Source organism: Maniola hyperantus, chromosome 24 (assembly GCF_902806685.2).
Source record: "Maniola hyperantus chromosome 24, iAphHyp1.2, whole genome shotgun sequence".
NCBI lineage: Eukaryota > Metazoa > Arthropoda > Insecta > Lepidoptera > Nymphalidae > Maniola > Maniola hyperantus.
Window position 1 is genome coordinate 7861538 of NC_048559.1, and position 26958 is coordinate 7888495.

Genomic DNA, 26958 nt, shown 5'->3' on the forward strand with positions numbered 1-26958 from the left:
GAAATCTGCAGACATGATCGGCGCCTAATAGAGCTTATCGAAATATTGAAATCGCAAATAATAATCATTAACCTTAAAATGATAATCTGATTATCAAAAAAAGTTTTATCAATGATAATAATATCAAATCATAAAGTCAAACGCCTAGGAGTAGACATTCGCTTTGTCTGATAAGTAGGTACTCGTAGCATTTCGTAGATCCAAAGATACTAATTTAGAGGTTTCGAGTCACTCCTTGAGGTTCCCTTAAGTGAGTTGGGGTCAAGGAGTTTTCAAGGTTACGATTAAGAATATGGATGAAAGTCCCAACGGCCATCCAAACCACAATCCATACAAGAGCGCATTTTTATGCATGGATAAATATGTAGTGAAGAGCAATTTGATTTTTTTATTAAGAGCTGAAACAATATTATTTTGGATCAAAACATTGGTGTCATTAAATAAATAGTGTTACAGATTTGAACATGCCTGAAATTCGTTAAACTTGAAATATTTACCGGACTCAGTGGTCTGATACTTGGATTGAAGAAAGCATAGCGTACGTCGCCTCCCCAGGTTTGGGTAGGCCGCTTATTGCTATCAAATAATATCATTTGATATGGTAAACTATAGTGCAGTGTACAGCAATTTGCAATTGTTACCGGCCGTGTTATCAGGTGCGAAATACTGCATTCTCAAACAAGCTTATCTAGAGGAAAACATTCGTGTCGCTAATTAGCGTTGTGTTTGTGTTTATCTTGAACGCTGCCTAGATTTTAGTGATACGTATCTAGATAATTTCTAGTGGTTTGAGTTGAGTAGGTACATGGCTGCCTAGTGCCTAGTGGAGATTTCAGTTGTATTTTCTAGTGGTGAAAGACTATAAAGTATAATAAATAGGTACCTAATCTTTAATTGGACTTGTGTAATATTTGGCTTCAAAGGATCAAAATCTTGCAAGTAAGGATTTCTTAAAGAATTTTTAAAACAACGTCTTTATACAGCGCTGTATGTTTTATACTTGTGCAAGACATATGGGCTATGGTATTTATGCTAAAACGTTTTTCTTTCTTTCTTTCTTTCTTTCTTTATCCAAGATCTATAGTATAGAGCGTACTTTGACTTTGCTCAGGCGGAGATTTATGGAGCGCGGTTTGACTTTGCTTGGATTTACAACGGTTTTCGAACAGAATTCGTGAAAATCAGTACCCTTATTATAATTAATGTGAACGTGTGTTCGTTTGTTGGTTTGTCCTTCAATCACGTCGCGACGGATTGACGTGATTTTTTGCATGGGTTAGACAAAAGACCCCGCGAGTGACATAGACTTTTTATCCCGAAAATCAAACAGTTCCCACGGGATTTTTACAACCTAATTCCACGCGCTCAGCTAGTACGGATATAAAAAAGTCGTCGAATTCGTATATTGCTTACGCATTCTGGATAAACGGAATAAGCCGTACGGTTTCGAACCCCGGACCCCGCCGACAGCAAGGGCAACGTTTTAACCAGTAAGCTATCACTGCTAAAGGCTATTATCCAAATTGCAAACCTAATCAACGCAATTTCATCTATCACTAGCTTATGCTCGCGACTTCGTCCGAGGACTACACAAATTTCAAACCCCTATTTCACCCCCTTAGAGGTTGAATTTTCAAAAATCCTTTTTTAGCGGATGTCTACGTCATAATAGCTAACTGCATGCCAAATTTCAGCACGATCCGTCCAGTAGTTTGAACTGTGCGTTGATAGATCAGTCAGTCAGTCACCTTTTTCTTTTATATATTTAGATAAGTATATTTTTTCTAGCACAAAAATAACTGGAAGAGGTCGATAAGCCAGGGCCCTAGCGCCCAGGCTTTGTACCCCTAGCCCCATCGCCTTAACCCTATGGCGAAGTTCATCAAATCATTTTTCAACACAACTGAGAGAAGGAAAAACTCTCGCTATGAAGAAAACGAAGAAGATAAGAGTAACCCTTTGCCTTTGGGACGAAAACTGTCCATATCCAGGTCGGGCAGGATGAAACAGGCTATCAAGAAACGACATTCGCTGTCTTTAGATGTTTATAATCAAGTTAGTATGGTTCTCTTTATTTAAATTAAAAGCATATTCCACATAGACTCGTACGAAGCGATTTGCCTCCTCGTTTCTAACTCCAACCGCTAGGATATAGAACGCCCTTCTAGCATTTTAATTGTTTATAGGCAAACGCGCTCCATCCTAGGCTGCATCCATCATCACTTGGCTGATTGCAGCCAAATTCTAGTCTATAAATTTAAAAAAAAAACTGGGCAAGTGCGAATTAGGCTCGCGCAATGAGGGTTCCGTACTACAGTCGTATTTTTTCGACATTTTGCAAGATAATTCAAAAACTATGAAATTTAAAAATAAATAAAAATCTGTTTTCGAATGTACAGGTGAAGACCTTTCATATGATACTTAATATACAATAGTAATTATTAGTTCATGACCACAATTTAATTTTTTTGTGTGATCTAACCCTAAATTCACGGTTTTCAGATTTTTCCCCAAATGTCAGCTTATCAGCTATAATATCTACCTACCTTCCAAATTCCATGTTTCTAGGTCAACGGGAAGTACCCTGTAGGTTTCTTGACAAACAGACAGACAGACAGACAGACAACAAAGTGATCAATATAAGGGTTCCGTTTTTCCTTTTGAGGTACGGAACCCTAAAAAAAACTGGCAACTGCGCTTTCGGGTGCGAAGTCGCCATGGGACACCAACATATCGGTTTTTCGCACTATGTGCTCTGCCGCTTGCCACTTCACTAAAGACCTGGAGAGTGACGTAGGCTACTTTTTATCCCGGAAAATCAAAGAGTTCCCACGGGATTTTCAAAAACATAAATCCACGCGGGTGAAGCCGCGGGCATCAGCTAGTTTATAATATTAGTTTGGATTCTGGTTAAAATATTAATTGGAACTCTTTATCGTTGCAGGATACACAGAATGCAGAAAAACCGAAGAACACTGAAGTTCAGAAAACTCAAAGGCCCTCAGTGACAGAAAATATTACTAAAACAGAAAACCGACTCAGTCTCAACGTCGAAGAAGAAATAGACACTGCTTTCGAAATTATTCACAAAATTCAAATTACTGATTTATAACACTTTTTTATATATATATAAAAACTTATTTCAAACTACGGGATATAAATTACAGTTCTCGGCCGAAAATGATGTACATCGACCTTTAGACAGCGATAGCAGATTTGTAGAGCACCGTCTCTGTCGAAGAAACCGACAAAACGTCATATAGGTATGAGTGACAGAGACAACGCTCTACAAAGCCGAAATGTCATTCTAAAGGCCGATGTACATTACTTTCGGCCGCGTACTGTATATTATAGTCCGGTCAATATTAGCGTTCCCAACATTCGTACCAATTTTTAGAGTAATAACCGGCCAAGTGTGAGCCAGACTCGCGCACCGAGGGTTCTATATAAGCATCCTATAAAAGGGTTCCTTTTTTCCTTTCGAGGTACGGAACCCAAAAATCGGTGCGAATGTTGGGAACGCCAGTTCGAAACACGTAGTTTGAAATAAGCTTAAGGTGCTATATCAATGTGTTTGCGCCTTTATTTTCACAGGAAATTCCCTGAGGAGTGTTTATTTTACCGCATTTGATAAAATTATGTATTAATTTTAACTTTTAAGTGGCTGTATTGTAAATAAACATGTTAATATTAACTTATCACAGTTATCAGATATCGACTGCACTTGCCTAGTTGAGATTTAAATCATTATACCTAGTACTTTAAAAGGCGTTCCGAACCAGTGGTAGATGCATTTGACGATTCAAAAGTACTTGTAAAAGGTTAATTGAATAAAAAAAGATTTTTTTTAAATTCCGGGCTAGGCACTTCTATCTTCTACATATATAAAATTCAAAGTCCTGATTGACTGACTGAATTATATATCAACGCACAGCCTAACGACTAATCCTAGAGACATGAAATTTGGAGGTAAACGAAAGGATTTTTCGAAATTCCACCCCTAAGGGGGTAAATGGGGGATGGAAGTTTGTAAGTCCGTCATTTTTCAAGTTATTTCCATTGATATTTGGGTTTTCGGTTACAAAAGAAAAAAAAACGTAGGTATCTATTTCAGGATTTTTGAAAATTCTACCCCCACGCCGATTTTCTAAATTCCACCCGAGTGAAGCTTTAGTTTTCTATATAGTAGGTAATTTGCGTGGCGACGAACTCACGCTGTTTTGCCACTTCTAAGCTTATTTTGAATTCTGCGGGTTACCTCGGTATAATTAATTATACCTATCTCTATTATATTATTATAATAGAGCCTCAATAGCTCAACCGGAAAAGGAGTGGACTGAAAACCGAAAGGTCGACGGTTCAAACCCCGCCCGTTGCACTATTTTCGTACCTACTCCTAGCACAAGCCTGACGCTTAGTTTTTTTTTTTTTTTATTCAGATACAAGTTAGCCCTTGACTGCAATCTTACCTGATGGTAAGTGATGATGCAGTCTAAGATGATAGCGGGCTAACCTGGAAGGGGTATGGCAGTTTTTATTAAACCCATACCCCTTTGGTTTCTACACGGCATCGTACCGGAACGCTAAATCGCTTGGCGGCACGGCTTTGGAGAGAAAAGGGGAATATTAGTCATTTAATACGGCTAATATTTTTTTATTAAAAAAAAAATATAAAATTTCGTTTGATGCAAAAAATAAAAACTGATTTCCGAAAGTTGATAATTTATATGCATTTTTTATCGTTTACAAGCATACCCATGGAAAAAATTACGTCGATCCGTTTCTCTGTTGCGACGTGATTGAATGACAAACCAACAAACAAACACACTTTCGCATTTATAATATGGGTAGTGATTATGTACCTATTTATTTACGTACATCCATATGCTTTTATTGATAGATAATAATCTAAATCATTTAAATTGATTGTTTTTATTATTATTTATTTATAAGAGAGAGATTACTTAAGACCTAAATTGTTAACTTATAGATAACTATTAGTAAATAGTTAACTTAGAGATTTAGTTTGTTATGTTTTCATCTTTTTCTTCTTTGGCTTGATGGCGAGGGGACCGCCGATTTTGAACACAGTGCTGAAAAAATTATATTTTTTGTAATACATATAATTAAAAAAGCTGTGAAAGCCTAGTCGGACGTCCGCCTTCTAATCGGAGGTCGGGGGTTCGATCTCGGGCACGCACCTCTGACTTTTCAGAGTTATGTGCGATTTAATTAAATAAATATCACTTGCTTTAACGGTGAAGGAAAACATCGTGAGGAAACCTGCATGCCTGAGAGTTCTCCATAATGTTTTCAAGGGTGTGTGAACTCTACCAATCCGCACATGGCCAGCGTGGTAGACTATGGCCAAAACCCTTCTCACTCTGAGAGGAGACCCATGCTCTGTAGTGAGCCGACAATGGGTTGATCATGATGATGATATAAGTAATGATTTTATTTTAATCCTGAGTAGTTATTTAAAAAAATTAAATATTGAAACCTATTGTAAAAAAAATTATACTCACTGACAAGTCGTGCAAATCGGACTGAATTTACAGAACACTGGAAATAAAAAAGATAATATTAAAAATTAAACTAACGTTTTTAAATTATTTTAGCACTAGATGATGCCCGCGACTTCGTCCGCGTGGATTTAGGTTTTTATAATCCCGTGGGAACTCTTTGACTTTCCGGGCTAAAAAGTAGCCTATGTCCTTCCCCGGGATGAAATCTATCGCTGTATTAAATTTCGTCAAAATCGGTTGAACGGATGGGCCGTGAAAGGCTAGCAGACAGACAGACAGACAGACACACTTTCGCATTTATAATATTAGTATGGATTTTACCCAACTACGGAAGGATATAGTGTGTGGCAGATAGTTGTGTTTATGTTGAACTACTTATTCACTACAAGCGTTAAACCAGTCAATTTTAAGTAATTAAATATCACTTGCTTTAACAGTGAAGCATCGTGAAGAAACCTGCATGCCTGAGAGTTCTCCATAATGTTCTCAAAGGTGTGTGAAGTCTACCAATCCGCACATGGCCAGCGTGGTTATTATGACTTATGACTATGGCCAAAACCCTCACTCTGAGAGACTGTGCTCTGTAGTGAGCCGGCGATAGGTTGACCATGATGATGATAACATATGGATCCGAGACATGGTCGCTAACTATGGGCCTCATAAGAAAGCTCAGAGTCACTCAGCGGGCGATGGAGAGAGCTATGTGCGGAGTTTCTCTATACGTGATCAAATCAGAAACGAGGAGATCCGTAGGAGAACTAGAGTAACCGACATAGCTCAACGGGTTGCGAAGCTGAATTGTCAATGGGCAGGACACATGGTTAGTGCCAGCAGACTAAGGGTAAGATTTATAGAGCGCACTCTGACTTAGAAACGAGACAGAGCTATATCTAAATATATAAAAGGAAAAGGTGACTGACTGACTCATCTATCAACACACAGCTCAAACTACTGGACGGATCATGCTGAAATTTAGCATACAGATAGCTATTATGACGTAGGCATCCGCTAAGAAAGGATTTTTGAAAAATCAACCCCTAAGGGGTTGCAATAGCGGTTTGAAGTGTGTGTCCACGCGGACGAAGTCGCGAGCATAAGCTAGTCTCTCACATTTTTTTTTTTTTTTTTTGATAGATATAGCGAGCAAGCGAGCAGGCGGGTCACCTGATGTTAAGTGATTACCGCCGCCCATGAACATTTGCAGCACCAGAGGAGCCGCCGATGCGTTGCCGGCCTTTAGGAATTTGTTGGTCCGCCCCTTGAATAACCCCATGTTATAATCTAGTGGGAACACCGCCGATGGGAGTTGGTTCCACAGTTTGCACGTGCGTGGAAAGAAGGATCTGGCGCAGCGGACGGTCGAAGTGCACCAGACACCCAGATGGTGAGGGTGAAATTCCTTACGGTGGCGCGCGGTGCGGTTGTAGAAAAAAGAGGGTGGAATGAGGTCAAAAAGCTCTTCAGAGCACTCCCCATTATACAGGCGATAGAACACGCATAGAGAGCTAACGTCTCTGCGGTGCTCCAGGCTTTCCAACGAGCCGGTTAGTTTGGGATCGTCCACAAGTCGAACAGCCCGCCTTTGGATCCGATCAAATGGAAGGAGTTGGTACTGGGGTGCTCCAGCCCAAAGGTGGGAGCAGTACTCCATGTGAGGGCGGACTTGCGCCTTATAGAGTAGGAGCCTATGCTCGGGCGCGAAGTACCGCTTTGCTCTGTTGAGCACCCCAAGCTTTTTGGAGGCTAATTTGGCCTTGCTTTCCAAATGGTCGCGGTCACATAAATCTGTCTCGTTTTAGTCTGAGCAAAGTCAAAGTAGCCTCTATAGGTCTCAGCCTCAGTGTTGCTGTCAAAAATGAGTGACTTACCACTGAGACACACAGAACACACATAGCCAATGGTGAGCAGCTCCCTGTGACAGAAGCAAGCGGCCCTGTAGTCCACTCTACCCCGCCCGGGTAACACCAACTCTTTGCGCTCCCACGCTTCTGGCAGAAATACCCACTGGAATAAAGAAAATAATACTAAGGGCCGGTTGTTTCAACAAACTTTGACGGACACGTAACCTTTAAATATGGCGCTAACGAACGTAAGTAAAGAAAAAGCGTTGATTCAGCATCTATTAGCGCTAACGTTCGTTAAAAAGTTACGTTTACGTTAACCAGCGCTGGCGCCATTGGTGTTCGTCAAATCAGTTCGTAACTTCATACTTCCTACATACGGAATATTTTATTTACAAATTATAATGGAATCAATTTAATTCAAAGCTTTTAATGGTAGTTTTTTTGAAGATGAAAGAGAATTTGTAAGAAAGAAAAAGTGTTTAAAATGCGAAGTAGCAATATTAATAACTATGTATATAATTTAGAGCCTCAATAGCTCAACGGGTAAAGGAGTGGACTGAAAACCGAAAGGTCGACGGTTCAAACCCCGCCCGTTGCACTATTGTCGTACCTACTCCTAGCACAAGCTTGACGCTTAGTTGGAGAGGAAAGGGGAATATTAGTCATTTAACATGGCTAATATTCTTAAAAAAAAAAAAAAAAAAATATATATACTTAAAATGAAATAAAAAAAGGATACGGAAAAGTAAGTTAATTTTTAGTATTAGTTTCGCAACCAAAATAACAATGACGAACAGTTTTTTGTACAATGAAGCAACGCACGTAAATTAACAGATGTTAAAGTTCGTCTACGTCTGTTAAATTTTAACGAACGTATCTTACGAAGACCAATGGTTTGAAACAACCGGCCCTTAGTCTAATAATACTTGTGCTCCTGAAAGTGTAGGGGTCCCTAGTAAAACATGTCGACTCACCAATAAATACTGCAGCAAGCCGTCCAAGGAAGGGACCTTCAAGTAGAGACCCCCTGTGATGTCACAGCCTTGTTGCAGTAAACTTAGATGCTTGTCCAACGAGCATACGTCTAATAATACTTGCTGCTTCTGAAAATAGACATCCATATATTAAAAATGTGAAATTTACGTGTGTCTGTCTGACTGTCTGCTAGCTTTTCACGGCCCAACAGTAACCGATTTTGATGAAATTTGGTACAGAGTAAGCTTATATCCCGGGAAAGGGCATAGGCTACTTTTTATCCCGAAAAATGAAACAGTTCCCACGGGATTTTTAAGAACCTAAATCCACGCGGACGAAGTCGCGGACATCCTCTAATTTTTCATATCACAAAGTCATTTTCAGAGCGAGATGGTCTCTGACAAAATTTTTAGTATTTAAAGTTAGCTAACTATGGATTCCATAAGAAAGCTCAGACTTCAGAGTCACTCATCGAGCGATGGAGAGAGCTATCGCTTGGAGTTTCGCTATGAGATCAAATCAGAAATGAGGAGATCAATTGGAGAGCCAGAATAATCGATGTAGCTCAGTGGGTTACGAAGCTGGGCAGGGCACATAGTTCGAAAAACCAATAGGTGTCTTAGGGGGTTGGCGGCTTCGTAACGGAAGGCGCAGTTATGGAAGACCTCCTCCAACTGGGTGGACATCAAACGAGTCGCAGGAAGCTGCTGGATTCAGGCGGCGCAAGTCCGTGGCGTGTGGAAGTCCATACGAGAGACATATGTCCAGCAGTGGACGTCTATCGGTTCTATAAGCCATTTACAGTGCGACAAGGCTCTCTTGGCACTTAAATGACATTGACAGGGGGACGCTGCTGGAGGACAAAGGCTTAGACCATTCAAACAAGAACAAAGAGGACACTTGACGGCAACGTTAGTTCCGATTTTCGCCACGCGCCAAGATAGTCATGTCGCACTGTAACTGGTATTTTAAAGTAATTTTACTACTTACTTTGATTAATGTAATGAATGTTATATTTAGACTAATCAATTATGTGTTAAGTTTCATTACTCCAGGGATGGGCGATAGAATTGCGACGCAGTAATTCACTAATGCAGTCGATTGTGTTGTTTTTGTTTACACATATTATTTTACTGATTATTAATTATTATAGTGGTTTTGTAAATTAATTGATTGTGTACCAAGTGATTAATTAACAAATTCTAATTCTAATTTCTGGCGCATATCTTACCTGCGCAGTAAAGAACACATTCATGTAGTTGATGTACTGCTGTGCGGTGTCACAGCTGCCTGTCACGATGAGGATGCGGCTGCTCAAGCGAATCCCGGGCGGAGACTGTCTCCGCATCTGTATTCAATCATCCATACTGTAGGAAAGAGGGTAGGAAACTTGTTTCTTGTGTCTAAATTCTAAATTCAAAATAAATTATTCTTCTTATTCTTCTTCTTATACTAAATTTCAGCCCGATACATCCAATAGTTTGAGCTGTGCGTTGATAGTTCCCCTTTTATACAACGTTAGTTTTATTATAAGAAAAATCTGAAAGTTTGTTCAGAATCAGTAACAGAATCGATTGCAATCATTTTTACAACGTATTATATTTTGACCAAAAAAAATCCTGCCAGTTTGGACACCTAGTGGAATAACCGCATGATTGGAGCCGTGCAAGCGAGAGCACGCACGATCGACGCCAGCCGTCTCGTTCGCTCACAGCCGCTCGCTCGGGGTGACCATGTTTTTGCGATGACAACGACTCAACACAACAAGCTTTTAACTTCGTAAATTCTCATTAAATATTTTTGAATCTAAATATATAAAAGGAAAAGGTGACTGACTGACTGATCTATCAACGCACAGCTCAAACCACTGGACGGATCGGGCTGAAATTTGGCATGCAGATAGCCACTATGACGTAGGCATCCGCTAAGAAAGAATTTTTGAAAATTCAACCCCTAAGGCCGTAAAATATGGGTTAGAAATTTGCGTAGTCCACGCGGACGAAGTCGCGGGCATAAGCTAGTATATTATATTCTTTATGTAAAATACACGTGTTTCGGTTTTTGCGTTAGCTAAAACTAACGTTGTAGATTCAGGAGGGTGTGATGACGTGACGCGAGGGCTCAGTGATTCGTCAACTTGGGACAACTGCCCCCCCCCCCCCCCCCCGCACCGCGCCACTACCGCGGGAGCCTACTCACTCAGTTATGCGCTATAACTGTAATAATTGAGCCTCAGCGATTAAAGGAGCCGAGGACAGGAATCCGTAAGGTTGGCGGTTAAAAGTTTAAGCCCCACCCATTGCGCTATTGTCGTACCTACTCCTACCACAAGCTTTACGCTTAGTTGGAGGAGAAAGGAGAATAGCTATCAGTCACAATCAACATGGACATGGAATCACACATTCGCATTTTTTTTTAAATATCAGTTAAAAAAAATGCGAAAGTGTGTCTGTTTGTCTGCTAGCTTTTTACAACCCATCCGTTTGACCAATTTTGACGAGATTTCGTACTGCAATAGCATTCTGATATGTGGAAGGATATGCTACTTTTGATCCTGGATTTTTTTTTAAACCTATAGCCACCTGGATAAACCAGCCTAGAGCGAAAAAAGTTGCAGGCATCATCTAGTAAATAATAAGATAAGGTTTTTGAAGATGCGGTGTTTGAATTCTCAACTGGTGGTCGATTCCCAGACGACAAAAGACATAAGAGACACTATAGTTGTCTTACATGCAATAAAAAAATTTTGATTTTTAGGCCGCAATTATACCAGTAAGTTTTACTTACGTAAATATGATTAACTTACGATAAATTCTCAAACGTAAACATTCTTGTAAGTGCGTAAATACGTAAGCGACTTACGTGAGTAAAACTTACAGGTGTAATCGTGACCTTATACCTACCCTAGTAATAAAACATAGTGCCATGGCCAAAGCTCCAGCCAATAAGGACTCCCCCGGCCTTTCCTCTTGAGGCTGACTCTTGATTAAGTTCACTAATCTGTAACAATACTATGGTGATAGACCTATAAACTCTGGTGGAAGCAATACCAGAGATTTTATTTTATTTTATTCGTTTATTTGCAATCAACAGCGACACATACAATATAATTTTACATAATAACTGACTGAAAATAAGGCCAAATAGGATTACAATTTTGTTTTACAGATTACTTAAGTAGTTATTAATTATAAATTTATAACAGCACGTTTGAAGAGACCAAATAATTTAAACAAGCTTTACAATATTATGTGGCGTTCATATTCCATGGCGTGAATAATTCATACTCGTTGATGAGTAACGGAGAAAACGCACTCATCTGATCCGAGTCCGTGAAAATACGTTGCTTTTTAGGGTTCCATACCTCAAAAGGAAAAACGGAACCCTTATAGGATTCCCTGGATAGAATAACCCTGTCTGTCTGTATGTCAAGAAACCTACAGGGTACTTCCCGTTGACCTAGAATCATGAAATTTGGCAGGTAGGTAGGTCTTATATCAGACATTAGGGAAAAATCTGAAAACCGTGAATTTGTGGTCACATCACAAGAAAAAAAAAATTTGTTTCGAACAAATATTGCTATTTTCGACATTCAAAGTAAGATTGCTATATCAAGTGGGGTATCATATGAAAGGGTTTTACCTGTACATTCTAAAACAGATTTTTATTTATTTTTATACATAATAGTTTTTTTAATTCATCGTACAAAATGTCGATAAAATACAATTGTTGTACGGAACCCTCAGTGGGCGAGTCTGACTTGCACTTGGCCGGTTTTGTTTTATATGGGAGCTTATGACATATTATGTCGTAGATAATCGCTGGTATTCTCACGGATGACGGATAGAACTCGGATGACGGGAGTGCAGTGCGTAATCGCCGTTAGGCAGAAAACCAAAACTCCTTAGAGTGGAAGAGATAGAAAAACCTTTTAAGTACAATGTGTGATGTGTGGCACTGCACATCTTTCAAAAAATAAACATTTATATTCTTCTTTATTTTTTAGATCATCATGATCAACCCATTGCCGGCTCACTACACTACACTACTCCTCTCAGAGTGAGAAGGATTTTGGCCATAGTCTACCAGGCTGGCCCGTGCCGATTGGTAGACTTCCTACACCATTGAGAACATTATGGAGAACTCTCAGGTATGCAGGTTCCCTCACGATGTTTTCCTTCACCATTAAAGCAAGTGACATTTAATTACTTAAAACTATTGTGATGGTAGTACATATTTTCAAAAGAAGTTACCTCATTTTGATAGTTTTCTCCACAAGGGTAAACAGTTCATACTGGCCATCAATCTGTCGCACATCCAAAGGTTTTCCCGGAGAAGGGTACAAGTATTCACTGGAAAAGGAAATAAATGGAATTCAATAATAACAAAATGATTACAAATAAAATGGCTAATTCTGTTGTATACAATTAAAAAAAACTCAAAACTCTATTTATTCAGAACTAGATGACGCCCGCGACTTCGTCCGCGTGGATTTAGGTTTTTAAAAATCCTGTGGGAACTCTTCTATTTTTCGGGATAAAAAGTAGCCTATGTCCTTCCCCGGGATGCAAGCTATCAATGTACCAAATTTCGTCAAAATCGGTTGAATCGTTGAGCCGTGAAAAGCTAGCAGACAGACAGACAGACACACTTTCGCATTTATAATATTAGTATGGAAGTATCGATAGGTAAAATGTTACGCTTACTTTTTTTTTTTTTTTTTTTTTTTTTTTTGTCGTAAAGCACTGTCACCAGTACTTTACTACCATTACAATCTAGCCTATGAAAGAGGCTAATAAGCAATATTATATTAACCTAAACTTATAAACGTACTTATACCTAAGAATCTGTCCATTGACTTAGCTTAGTTTATAGTTAAGATACCTTATTGGAAGACACTTTGTTCTTGTGTTCTTTAAATTGCACTAGCACTATGCTTTCACTTTGCTTGTGTGATCTTTGATTTGCACTAGCACTACACTTTCACTATAACTACACTAGCTCAAAAGGCTTAGTCCTCTTAAGTCTACGTATTAGGTCTGTGTTGTCGAGGAGCTGGATAGCCTCGACGTTAACATGTTCATGGAGCCTGCGTTCGTGGGATTTAGCGTGTTTGCTAATAGCTGTGTCCACGAAGCCCATTTGGAGATCGCGATGAATGTCTACATTCCTGACGTACCAGGGTGCATTGACGATACCCCTAAGCACTTTATTTTGGAATCGCTGAATTATTAGTAAATTGGTCTTTCTGGTACAGCCCCACAACTGGATACCATAAGTCCACACTGGCATTAGGACTTGTTTGTATAATAGTATCTTATTTTTAGTTGACAGTGATGAGTTTCTGCCTATGAGCCAGTACAATTTTTTGTACCGTAACTCTAGCTCTTCTTTTTTCTTCTTGACATGTGCTTTCCAGCGTAGCTTACTGTCAAGAGTCATTCCAAGATATTTTGCCGTGTTAGCATAGGGTATCTTTTGTTGGTCAATATAAATGGGATAATATTTTGGTATTTTATTAGTAAAATCAATATGGGCAGACTTGGAATCGTTAAGTCTTATTCTCCATTTTTTCGTCCATTTATGTAGTTCATTTAGAGCTATTTGAACTTTTCCCGATGCCTCCTGGTGAGTATTACCCACAGCTACGATAGCAGTATCATCGGCAAAAGTAGCGATGGTATTGTGATCGGGTTGTGGAAGATCACACGTGTACAGGAGATAAAGGACAGGTCCCAGAACGCTTCCTTGAGGTACTCCAGCTTTGATCACCTTGAGTTTGGAGTAAGCTTCCTCTTGCCTCACTCGAAATACTCTATCAGATATATATGATTCTAATATGTTTGCAAATGGTTGAGGAAGTAATACTTTAAGTTTCTGAACAAGACCTTCATGCCAGACTTTATCAAAGGCTTGTGCTACATCAAGAAATACGGTTGAACAGACTTTCTTTTCTTCTAGTGTTCTTTCAATTATATTTGTTATTCTGTGTACTTGATCGATTGTCGAGTGCTTTTCCCTGAATCCAAACTGATGGTCAGGAATCAGATTTTTCTCATCTAATATAGGTTTCAATCTGCTGAGCAGTAGCTTCTCAAAAAGTTTTGAGATAATTGGTAGCAGAGAAATTGGTCTGTATGATGTAACCTCATTTGGTGGTTTGCCTGGTTTGGCAATCATAATTACTTCTGCAACTTTCCACAAATCAGGGACGTGCTTAATTCTAAATGCTGCATTAATCAGCGTCGTTAATTTTACGATTCCTTTTTTTGGAAGGTTTCGCAGGATTTCTGTAGTAATAAGATCATATCCTGGAGTTTTTTTTAAGTTCAGTTTATTAATCATACTGAGTATTTCCTTTGGCGTTACTAGTTTAATGGGAGAGTTTTCTTGATTTGTTTCCATCGTAGAAAAATCAATGTGCTCTCCTTCGTTTGGTTGAAATATTTTTTCGAGATGTTCTGCAAATCTTTTAGCTTTTTGCTCACTATTTCTTGCCCACATTCCATTTTCTTCTTTAATTGGAGGAATATGCATACATGGTCTTTTTAAATTCCTAGTTGCTTTCCAAAGTGAATATTCGGTACTCCTTTCACTCGTGAGGCTTTGGAGATAACTGTAGGTTGACGAATCATTAAAGTTTTTGATTTGTTTCTTTAGTGCCTTAGTCAAGTAATTCAGCAACCTTTTATCAAGTGGAGATCTTGAATGATGCCACTTTTTTCTTTGCCTTCTCTTTTCAATGATGAGTTCAAGGATATTTTTGGGATAAGCAACCACTCCTTGGGGCTTTTTCCTAAGCTTTGGTGTATTATTCCAAGCAGCCAGCTGAATATCTAATACAAATTTTCTTACTTCTTCGTTCAGTTGTTCCGAGTTTTTAAGCGGCACATTTAAGTTAATATTGTTAGTCAAATCCATTTTGAAGCTGTCCCAGTCTGTATTTTTGTTTACAAGACCAGGATAGGTTTCTTTATATATGATTGTGTCACTTAGCGTTAAGAGAATAGGAGAATGATCTGAATTCATGTCGAACATTTCATCAATGTCTAGATATTTTGTTGATATGTTTTTATAAATAAAAAAGTCAATTAGGTCTGGTATTTTCATCGTATCTGTAGGCCAGTAGGTAGGCTTACCTGTACTTATTACATCGCATTTTAAATCTTTAATGGCACTTAAGAGTTCTCTACCTTTTGTAGTAGTCAATCTGGAGCCCCAAAAGGTATTTTTCGCGTTAAAGTCACCTCCAATAATAAATCTATGTCCAATTTTCTCGAGGAAGTTCACATAATATTCTTTTGAAATTGAATGCCTTGGGGGACTATATATAGCTACTACCGAAAATTCGTATTTTGTAGTTTTGACCTTCACAGCTACTGCCTGAATTTCCTGTTCCTCATATTGGAATTCTTGATAATGGTACAAATTTTCTTTAATTAAGATGGCACTGCCGCCTCTCGCTGTATTATTTGGGTGTATGGCATGGTACACTTTATAACTGTTAAATTTAATAAACGATTGCTTAGTAAAATGTGTCTCAGATATTAGACAAATATCAATCTTTAGTGTATCAAGGACTACTTGTAGCTCTTGTTGATGTTGTAGTAGTCCGTTTGAGTTCCATGCAAATATTTTAAGCTTATTATTCATTTTTTTGGCTTATTGGTAGCCTTATTAGCGCCACTTTCAAGTTTTTGCAATCTTTCGTCAAACGAGGACATGTATTTGAGAATTTCATCTAGTTTGCTCTCCATATTTCCCTGGGGCAGTTTTGTGCTTGGCAAATTTCTAGAGACTTTTTGAGCATAAGTTTGATGTTCACTTTTGTTCGTGTCTTCATTAGTTTTAATTATATGGGAATTAGTAGATTTCTCAGGTTTCGATGAACGCTGAGGATAAGATGAGGATGATTTTGATGATTTTTTAAGATTCTTATTTTTTAGGATCTGCATTTCTTTGGCAACCATGCAACCCCGATAGTTAGCAGGGTGCGCTTCACCGCAGTGTAAGCATTTGGGTTTTTCTTCTGCTGGCTTAGTGCAGTCTCGAGTCAGAGATGTTACGCTTACTGATGGTCTAAATTGGTAATTTGTAAGACTGATATAGTGGTGATAATTAATATGTACTTAAAACTAAAGAAATTTGGAATTCTCGTGGTTCCAAACGCGCCCAGGTCTGAGAAGATCCCACATAAATCTCTAAACTAAAATGACAGGGATAATGTGTTGCTATACCTTTTTATAACGATTCCTGGGGAATAGGATCATCATCATCACGATCAACCTATAACCGGCTCACTACAGAGCACAGGTCTCCTCTCAGAGTGAGAAGGGTTTTGGCCGTAGTCTACCACGCTGGCCATGTGCGGATTGGTAGACTTCACACACCTTTGAGAACATTATGGAGAACTCTCAGGCATGCAGGTTTCCTTACGATGTTTTCCTTCATTGTTAAAGCAAGTGATATTTAATTAATAAATATACACATAACTCCGAAAAGTAAGAGGTGCGTGCCCGGGATGGAACCCCCGACCTCCGATTAAAAGGCGGACGTGCTAACCACTAGGCTATCACAGCTTTTTATAGGGAAATAGGGTAACAGGGGAAAAGGATAGTAGATTATATTTATGCCTTGGTCCCGACTGACTGATCTATGTTGTATATCAAAGCACAGGCTAAGCCGCTGGTCTTAGAGACATGAAATTTGGAGGGTGTGTGCATTGGAAAGATTAGGTATCCACTAAGGAAGGATTTTTCGAAATTCCAACCGTAAGTAGGTTAAAAGGGGGGGTTGCAAGTTTACATGAAAGTCCTATGTTTTTGAACTTAGAGATATGAAAATCGGGCTTAGATTATTAATTTTAAATAATTACATACATAATTGTACTGTATTCTAGACATATCTTTAAAATAACGAAAATTCTACTAACATACCTTTTATGAAAATGACAGCCTATCACAGCTAGCTGGTTCCTAGATTTCTGCATCAAGTGTGAATTGGCAAACGCTATGACTGCATCAAGGCATCCTGTCAGCACCTTCGGGTCCTCAGTTATATACCGCTGGTTTGGGTTTGTATCCACAATTATTACTAAGAGGCTGCTGTCCGACGGGCCTAGAACAAATAAATAGAATTTAGAATCTTCTTTAATATATAAAAGTAAAAGGTGACTGACTGACTGACTGACTGATCTATCAACGCACAGGTCAAACGACTGGACGGATCAGGCTGAAATTTGGCATGCAGATAGCTATTATGACATAGGCATCCGCTAAGAAAGTATTTTTGAAAATTCAACCCCTACGAGGGTACAATAGGGGTTTGAAATTTGTGTAGTTCACGCGAAGTCGCGAGCATAAGCTAGTCTAAACATATAAAAGGAAAAGGTGACAGACTGACTGATCTAGCAAATATTATAAATGCGAAAGTGTGTCTGTAAGCAAACTTTTCACGACTAACTGATTTTGATGAACGCTTCGTACCAGAACGCTAAATCGCTTGGCGGTAGAGTAGTGTAGACGCGGCATAAGCATGGTACCAACCAGAAATCCATTCCAGACCCTACCATACTTTTTCAAAAACTATGAAACTAATGAATCAAAACAAACCATTTTTGAGGTTACATCAAAGTTTACTTACAATCTTCGTCTGCCATTTTCGTGATGGTTTACAAATTCTAGATCTTTCCGCTTTCCGTAAGTTAATACAATTTAGATACAACTCTAAGAAGAAAATGGTTAAAATATCGGTTTTTTAATTTCGGCACTTCAGCTGTTTTGTTTGGGCCAATTTATTTACTTCAACATCAAGTAGGTATTTGACAGTTGTAACTTGTACGATTGCGGTAGAATGACAGCTACAATGTCACGATTGCAATCACCTCTGATTGGTTGACGCTCGCTGACTATTGGCTACAATGCATTGTTGCAACAGGGATAGCACTAATTCAGCCAATCACAACAATTGAGATTGTAATAATGATTGATGCAGGTTTTAAGAAATGTTCGTCGATTGCCGGTTTGTACTGTGTAGCGTTTCCTCTGATTGGCCAACACTCAATACGTATTGGCAATGATTGGCTACAATCATTAAACCGACATTTCGCTTCGCACAAGACTTGTAAAAATCCCGCCGTTTCCTTAAAACCTGCTACTTATAAATTATCCAAATTAATAGATAGTCTTCTTCCCAGCTATCACCAACCATTCGTATCGTGTCTCTTCAATTCCACACGACATTGGCGAAGTAAATTGCGCCCGTTTGGTGCAGCCGCGCGCCATTAAAAAAAAAAAAAGATTAAGGTTCCGTACCAAATTGGTACAGAAAAATGCTCATAGGTGACATGTAAGGCTTAATTCACACTGGGATGGCAACGGCCTCCTGTATTCTGAGGTAGCAGCCTGCATTCGGCAAGAAAACTCGTGCGTTTGGTTTGAAAGTGATGGGATTGGTTATTATAGCATTTCTTTCTGAAAAAGATACAAAGGAGTGAACAAAGCGAGCGTGCGCGACAACGACGCCAGGTCACTCGAGGTGCCCCCTGGGCAGCCGCACGACCTGTTTGTTTAAAATTATTTTAAACTAAGTGCTCATCGCGCCACTGCCATCCCAGTGTGAATTGAACCTAACGGGAATAACCCATCAAAATGTGTAGATAAATAAAGGATGAAAGAATAATAAATTAAAAATCTTAGTTTTTATATTTTATTGAAAGTCCACTACATACAAAATTATTTCCATACATACAATACATTTTAATTTGTCAATGATAGCAAAGATCTACAGAGCACACTTTGACTTTGCTCAGACTTAAGATTGAGTTAAAACGAGACAGATTTATGTGAGAGATATAGCTGCCTTGTTTTCTTAACTCTAAGCTAAGTCAGAGTGAGCTCTATAGATCTCATCACCCTTAGGCTGAAATCTATAGACAGCACTTTGACTTTGCTCAGATTGAAGACACTGTTAAAACGAGACAGCATTATATTATAGCTGGCATAAATCTGTCTCGTTTTAACTGAAACTTAAGTCTGAGCAAAGTCAAAGTGCGCTCTATAGATTTCAGCCTTAGTAATGGTTCCCGTTGGCACTCTTCTGGTACAGAACCCTATAAAGTAGCTATCTAAAGTAAATAATTGGTACTGATTCTGAGCACAACCTAATTTTAGAGTATTCGCACCCTCTTCTTACTAATGTAATATGAAAAGGACAGACACAGTTTGACAGTTTTAAATTTAATTTTTAGATGGTAAAACCCGTGATTTTAGCGCACAGTCGCGAGCCTACTGTTTAAATTTGTAGCGTGCACTAAAATTTAGAGTCTTGAAATGTAAAGTTCATGTTCTGTCCCTTTTTAGCATTGTTAAAAAAAAAGGATGCAGATACTCTAAATTTAGTTAGGAGAAAGACAACGGAATCGATGCCAATGTAGTGGAAATATTAACTTAAGACGAAATATGTAGTGGAAATATTAAAGTAGACTTAAAACCAAGACCTTCTTAGGTCACATTTGCAGAGTACTCTCTTTCCCTCGTGCGTTTTAGTATGCCTGTGATTGATAAGTATACCTAACGCGTTCAAACTATAAGCTGGAAGAAATCTGTTTAGAGAATATAAGCATTTCCAATGTAACTTAATTTATTACTACAGTTATTGCAATTTACGAAGGCGAGTGGACACATAATTCCCTGTATAAGTTTGTGATAGCAAATAAAACAATATGTAGTGCAATACCCAACGTTTGAACCAATAAGTCCCGTAAATTGCTAATGGCGTGGCCGCCATTTTAGTGACGTCAGCACTAGACTGAAGTTTCAAGCTGATCAAATATTTTTATTTCGGCTGACGTCATTTCGATGTTAATGAGACATGGTTCCAGCTCAATAGCAATTTGCGGGACTGAAAAACATCAAATTAATCGTGGTATGTACCCGTTATCTACATTAAAATATGTCGTTAAACCACGAAATAAGCTTAAAATTAGACAAATCTTCAAATTTCTGTTCCATCCTTGACCACTGAGCTATGAGGCTACAAATTTATGGCATGAAGTGATCCACAAAATAACTTTCATCAATATTAATTTTGTGGCCACGTTTTGACGCCTTCAAGTCTATATTGTCATCTACAATTTTATTTTTCTGCCTAGATTTAGGCTGGGGCAATGCAAGACCGTAGTCGTCTTTATTACAAAAAACAACTTTTTTAGCAGATTTAGATGTTGACGGCTCATTCCTTTTCGATGACAATGCAAGTTTGTTCTCTTCTTTTTTACACGCAACATTTTTTTTGGCAGATTTTGATGTCGATGGTACACTCTCTTCTGCATTCGTCACTTTACAATCTTCTGGCGACGCGTTCGACAGAAGCATAGGCCAGATGAATAAGGAATTAAAGCGCTCCATCAAAAGTTTAATTTCCTCCTTAATCGCGTTATTTCTGATAGCAAGAGCATTCATATATCTCACATCTTTGCTGTCCGGTTCGGATCTGACGAATTGTGCCATCAATTGTTTGCAGCCAGTAATTGTTGCATAATGCGGTGGAAGCACATATGACATTGGCTTTTTTAATGCATTTCCCCAAATGTCTACTTTTTCTGCCATTACTGTCTTTTTGAATGCCTCTTTTCTTGAATACGTGCTGATTTTAACAGTGCTCGGTCCAGGTTCAGGATCTAGGAGGCCTCTGTATGTAGTACTTAAGGGACTATCTTCAAACTTTTGCTTATTCAATTTTGCTTTTAATAAAATAAGTAATTTTCGTAGAATCGAAATATCACAACTTCTGTACTCTCCGTCGATTATACAATTACTTTCATGTTCCTCTTGGGATGCTTGTAATTTTTGTGCTTCCATTTTCCTCGCATTCTCCATGCTGACAATGGCTACTATTGCATCATCGATATCCTCTTCTGGTGAATCTTTACTTAATTTTGGTTTCCTCTTAATAGTTACCTTCTTACCTTCCTTCCTTCCTTCTGAAGTACCTCCTGCTGCTACACGTTTCTTTAACTTCTCTATAGCCTTATTGAGATCATCAGTAGACCTTCCGTGATCTAATCGCCTCGGACCACGCCTCGGTGCATGCTTGAGGTCCACGTTAGGATTTCTTCTCATCCATCTACATAATGTTATGTATCTAGTTCTAACATGTATTCTATCTTTTCCTGGAAAATATTGTGACACATTTGAAAAATTAGTAGATCCATCTTGGTTGGCTAGCAACTGAACCAATCTTCTATCTTCGCCGATTGTCCAAACTGTTGAATATTGCCTTTTCATTAGAATACGGTGTCTTTCCCGGATCTGAGTCATGGAACGACCTTCGAGATATTCAGTTATCCTTCTGTACTTTGGCCCAAATTTATTGACACAAGTTAGTAGAACGGCATCTTCTTCGGGCAGAAATTTGCCTTTTCTGGATTCTATGAGGCGAGCGTATTTGTTATACACCTGTATGTTTGTCCTGTTTTCCATGGACGCTGCAACTTTGCCCCATGGAATATAGTTCCCCTCTCTGTGATATTCCACTAACAGCAAGAGCTGATTTTCTTCCTCACTTGTCCATGCTCGTTTTGCAAAGGTGTTATTTATGTTAGTGCGGAAGTAAACAAAGCACTGATAGTTGGTTCTGCCGGTGCCTAGCTCCTCAGCTATAGCATCCCAGTCTTGCAATTCCCTTTCGGAGGCAATTCTTTGCAAAGATAGGTGTTCCGATTTGGTCCAAGCATTTTTATTTATAGACGGATGTAGAAATATTTTCCATAGAGCTCTATATGCATTAGGGCTGTGCCTGTTTCTCATCTTTTTAGCAATGTAGTTCCAGTCGTACTCCTCATCTATGGGAAGAGCTAATGTTTGCAGGGACTCTCTATTGACACCAACAAGCTCTCTTTTGAGGTTGGATATTTTCCTATTATTCTTTGTTGTTTTCAATCTTTTATTTTCACGTTGTAAAGATAGAATTTCGGAATTCAATCGTTTCTTCTTTATTTCTTTCGATATCTTGTGTATGAGCTTGGAAAGTTCGCACTTGTCGTTCACAGTCCATCCGGGTACAGAGGGTATTTTGGAGAAGTCGTACATCTCCAATTTCTTCATCAATATTGTATCCTGGTTGTCAGGGGCGGGCAACCCACGCTTGTCTTTAAAGTATGGCTTCCCAAACGTCACATAAGTAAACTTTCGTTTTCGTTCCGACCTGTCCGCCTCGGAAACATGCCCCCCTTGAACTTCGGTGAGTCTTCGGCGGCACTCAAGCAGTCTAGTTTGCAGTAAATTTTCAAGTTTTCGCAATTTTTCATCCAACATTCTATTACACTTTAAGGCGGTTTCGACTTTAGATAGTTTGGAGTCCTCCCCGTCAATCGAAGTGATACTGAAGATACTCGCGACAGGTGTAGAGGCTTCATGAGATACGAAAGCACTCGTGCTGGGTTTGGGTTCCTCAATATCTATTAATTCTACTATTGCAGTGCTATTTTGCTCCAAATCTTCCGATTCACTTTCTTCGTCACTAAACTCACTGGTCTCATCACTCATATTGATATTTGATTGGTTTTTGTCTTTGTTTTTAACTTTATATTTCAAATTTTTAGGTTTTACCATAAAAATGCACTTGATTTTTGCCTAGGTAGGTAAAATTAAAAATGTGGTGCACACGGTGAATATAGGAATACGGACGATAACAATTAACATAACTTTTTATTCCCCTTACTTTCCCTAATCCAGACAAAAGCAAAAGTGTTCTCGAAACCGAATTACGTAAAACTTTATTTTTCTCGGCGTCGAAAATGGTCGAAAACCCCACGAAAACCAAAAATCAAAAAAAGCAAAATGGTTTGGTTAGAATTTAGATAGATCATAGATAACACAGAGTACATTGATAGATAATAAAATAAAAGAAAATAATAAATCGGTCGTAGACATTCAGTTGATTTATTAGGTACCTACTCTATTTATGTTATTTTTGGAGGCCAATCTATCCATAGACTACTATGGATAGATTGGCCTCCAAAAATCGGTACGGTACAGTGTTTCCATGTACACGGTAATTACCGTAGATGCACCGTAATTCAGTCCTAATCTACCGTCAAGGTAAACATGCCATTACCTTGACCGTGTCATCGTAATACAAAAATCACGTAAAAAATTCATAATATAATGCGTAATACGAGTACGAATCTCAGTCACGTTAGCATATTTCGTAATGGCAGCATTTCTCTTGCTCTGGGTTTAAGCATCAAAATCTCAGCAATCTATTTTCGTCCTTATTCAAGCAATTAGAAAGGGGTGAAATGTAAAATTAATGAGATTTAACTAATATTAATAATTGATTAAAAAGCAAATTCGTGACATTTTTCTTTTAAAAATGACACGGTAATTTACACGGTATTCTTTTAGCTAATCCACAGTAATTTAATCTAGAAACACCGTAATTTTAACCCTTCAACACGGTAATTCTCGATTTACATATGGAAACACTGGTACGGTACCTACTCAGACTAACTATCAAGTCTTAGATGAATGTAAACCCTATACAAGCGTATGTCCGAAAGGGACAAAACAACAAAAGAAATAGCACTTGCGCATGAAAGGTTATGTTTCATAATTTGCGTTCGCTACCACTTTTACACAGCAATGCAACATAAATGACTTCTTCACATCTTCAATACTAAAAAAACAGAAAACTAAACAAAAACTCGTAATATTCGCAATAAATTACTATCACAGAGGTTTGTTGGGCACGAACTAAGACGTGCCCAACAAAAAAAGCTAAACTATGACAAACACAAAAAAACAAGGTTGCTCTAACAAGGTATTATTATTTTAATGCCAAATCTACCTTGATTCTTAATCTGAGGTACGGTATATTCGTACGGTCGTCACGGGTAACATTGTAAACGCGTCAAACACGGCGAGTCAATGACATAAAAATCAATCACCTGCAAAAACTAATTTTAAAATTAGATAAAAGCGTTCTTCGTTTAATATATACATTCAACAAAACATAGAGATAACAAAATAACTAAAAAATAATATTATACATATTTTATTGATGTAGGTACATGTCATTGTAAAGCATGTGAGGGATTTTCACATCTGAATCTCATCTGAATGATGTGTTTTATTTTTTCTTTAAATTAGATATATATTCACTTTTTTTAAATGTGTTGGGTTCGTTTTATTGCTTCATAATGCAATTTTTAAAAACCACTACCACGATTAAAATGATGATTTTGAATTATCGATATTTCGATCCAGTTGCATGTGAAGGAGGGCGATTGTCTAAAACCTGCATCAATCATTATTACAATCTCAATTGTTCTGATTGGCTGAATTTGTGCAATTCTTGTTGCAACAATGCATTGTGGCCAATAGTGAGCGAGCATTAACCAATCAGAGATGATTGCGATCGTGTCATTGTAGCTGTCAAACAACCGCGGTAGGGCCACAGATCTCTCGCAGCACTGCAGTCCCGTCCGTCGTGACCACTACTTATGGAACTGGATCTCACTTTAGAGAGTAGTATGTTCCTTGAACTGGATCGAGATATCGGTAGTTTAAAATCATTATTTTCGTGGTATTGGTATCATCATGATCAACCCATCGCCGGCTCACTACAGAGCACGGGTCTCCTATCAGAGTGAGAAGGGTTTTGGTCATAGTCTACCACGCTGGCCATGTGCGGACTGGTAGACTTCACACACCTTTTGGAACATTATATAGTAACTCTCAGGCATGCACGTTTATTTTCGATGTTTTCCTTCACCGTTAAAGCAAGTGATATTTAATTAATTAAAAGTTAAAACGCACAAAACTCCGAAAAGTAAGAGGTGCGTGCCCGGGATCGAACCTCCGAGCTACTATTAGAAGGCGGACGTCCTAACCACTAGGCTATCACAGATTTTTTATTATACTGTACTGTACGGGTACCTACTGGTATAGTACGCGTTATTTACATTATTATAATAAATGAACGTCTACAATTTCACAGGTGGGTGAAATATTGCACATCGAACTTTAGAAAGAGATTACTGCTTCGTAGAACATCGTCTCTGTCACTCATACCTATCAGACGTTTCGTCCTTCTGAACAACAGAGACAACGCTCTACGAACCCGTTATCTCTTTCTAAAGTTTGATATGCAATATTTCCTACCAGGTACCTACCTACTCGCACTGCGTTGCGGTGCAGTGCAATGCGATGCGGTGCGATACGCTGCGGTGCGGTGTCCGTCTGTCCATCCGTCCGTCTACATAGGTAGGTACTTAGGTGATCAAAATCTTACTACATAATATTAAGTTTATAGTTATTCTAAGCTATTCTAATAAGAGTGGGTAAATGTTAGAAATCATGTTATAAATATTAAAATTTGTAATGAGTTAAATACAATGGCCATAATTAATAGAACGCATTAAATATGATATGAAGGAAATATTTGATTGAATGAAGAATATTGCAACCTAAACCTTATGTGATTCATTCAATCAAATGTTGTTGACAATACACATCCCTAAATTGCATATCTATTTAAAGTAACTTACTTACTAAGCTTGCTAATCGTTAAAATTACTAAATTTATTTATCAAAGTAGTATTACATATATTTGTTTGTTAACATAATAATGACTTTAATTAAGATACGTTGAAAACGAATCTTAAGGAATGAACGAAGGTAACTTTACGTCATTTCAATTAATATCTGAGTTCATGCATGATAAACAATATAAAAAGCCGTGTGGCCGAATAGGCAGGTAGTTCGTGGGTAGTTCTGTAATGAAAATCGACAAATAAACTTGTGAAATCGTCTTCGAGTTATTTTTCCTTCGTGGTCTCCTTACATAAGTAATAAAAGGTAGGTACCTAACAAGCGAACATCTAATCATATACATGTTTCGAGTTGGTTCGATGTTATCATTGCTACAATGAGACCATACGACATCGAAGCATGATGGATTCGTGAACCTACCTACGTTTGGGTTATGTAACTGGGTAGGGCTGCTGCATTAAATAAAATAAAAATAAATAAAAATCTGTTTTAGAATGCACAGGTGAAGACCTTTCATATGATACCCCACTTGATATAGTTATCTTACTTAGAAAATTGAAAATACGAATTATTAGTTTATGACCACAATTTTTTTTGTGTGATGTAACCACAAATCCACGGTTTTCAGATTTTTCCCCGAATGTCAGCTATAAGATCTACATACCTGCCAAATTTCATGATTCTAGGTCAATGGGAAGTACCCTGTAGATTTCTTGACAGACAGACAGACAACAAAGTGATCTATAAGGGTTCCGTTTTTCCTTTTGAGGTACGGAACCCTAAAAAACCGGCCAAGTGCGAGTCACACTCGCGCACCGAGGGTTCCGTACTGCATTCGTATTTTTTCGACATTTTACACGATAAATCAAATACTATTAGGCATAAAAATAAATTAAAATATCTTTTTTAGCATGTACCTACAAGTAAGCACTGTATAGTAGGTCTTACTATATTTGTTCATGAACACATTATAGGGTTCCATACCAACTTCAAAAAGAAAAAGGAACCCTTATAGGATCACTTCGTTGTTTGTCTGTCTGTCTGTCTGTCCGTCAGTCC

The 26958-nt window shown here is 38.3% G+C and overlaps 3 protein-coding genes across 4 annotated transcripts; 1 reads left to right on the forward strand and 2 right to left on the reverse strand.

Moving 5' to 3' along the window:
- Positions 1-1794: 1794 nt before the first annotated feature.
- LOC117993531 (uncharacterized) lies at positions 1795-3690 on the forward strand. The gene is made up of 2 exons (XM_034981331.2): positions 1795-2055; positions 2945-3690. Exons 1-2 carry the CDS (start codon positions 1870-1872, stop codon positions 3110-3112), a joined length of 354 nt encoding a protein of 117 aa, XP_034837222.1. The 5' UTR covers positions 1795-1869; the 3' UTR covers positions 3113-3690.
- A 910-nt stretch (positions 3691-4600) lies between these two features.
- Positions 4601-18160, reverse strand: Tfb4 (transcription factor B4). Of its 2 annotated transcripts, none has more exons than XM_069506999.1 (9): positions 17956-17974; positions 17281-17461; positions 12598-12696; positions 11248-11344; positions 9576-9692; positions 8344-8472; positions 7394-7529; positions 5526-5562; positions 4601-5093 (listed from the first exon to the last, which is right to left on the reverse strand). In XM_069506999.1, the coding sequence occupies exons 2-9, from the start codon at positions 17331-17333 to the stop codon at positions 5030-5032; spliced, it is 732 nt and encodes a 243-aa protein (XP_069363100.1). In that variant the 5' UTR covers positions 17334-17461; positions 17956-17974; the 3' UTR covers positions 4601-5029. The 2 variants fall into 2 exon arrangements, with proteins under 2 accessions (XP_069363100.1, XP_069363099.1); XM_069506998.1 differs by lacking the exon at positions 17956-17974 and adding an exon at positions 17987-18160 and having other exon boundaries at positions 4611-5093.
- Positions 18161-20262: 2102 nt separating this feature from the next.
- On the reverse strand, positions 20263-23206 carry LOC138404046 (snRNA-activating protein complex subunit 4-like). The gene has a single exon (XM_069506852.1). It carries the CDS (start codon positions 22954-22956, stop codon positions 20386-20388), a length of 2571 nt encoding a protein of 856 aa, XP_069362953.1. The 5' UTR covers positions 22957-23206; the 3' UTR covers positions 20263-20385.
- Positions 23207-26958: the final 3752 nt, after the last annotated feature.

Coding starts and splice junctions, on each gene's coding strand:
- LOC117993531 (XM_034981331.2), top strand. CDS start 1,870: ATGGCGAAGTTCATCAAATCATTTTTCAACACAACTGAGAGAAGGAAA. Junction 2,056..2,944: donor CTTTAGATGTTTATAATCAA/GTTAGTATGGTT, acceptor TTATCGTTGCAG/GATACACAGAATGCAGAAAA.
- Tfb4 (XM_069506998.1), bottom strand. Junction 9,693..11,247: donor CACTATGTTTTATTACTAGG/GTAGGTATAAGG, acceptor GATTGAATACAG/ATGCGGAGACAGTCTCCGCC. Junction 5,563..7,393: donor GTGTTCTGTGTGTCTCAGTG/GTAAGTCACTCA, acceptor TTTTATTTCCAG/TGTTCTGTAAATTCAGTCCG.
- LOC138404046 (XM_069506852.1), bottom strand. CDS start 22,956: ATGGTAAAACCTAAAAATTTGAAATATAAAGTTAAAAACAAAGACAAA.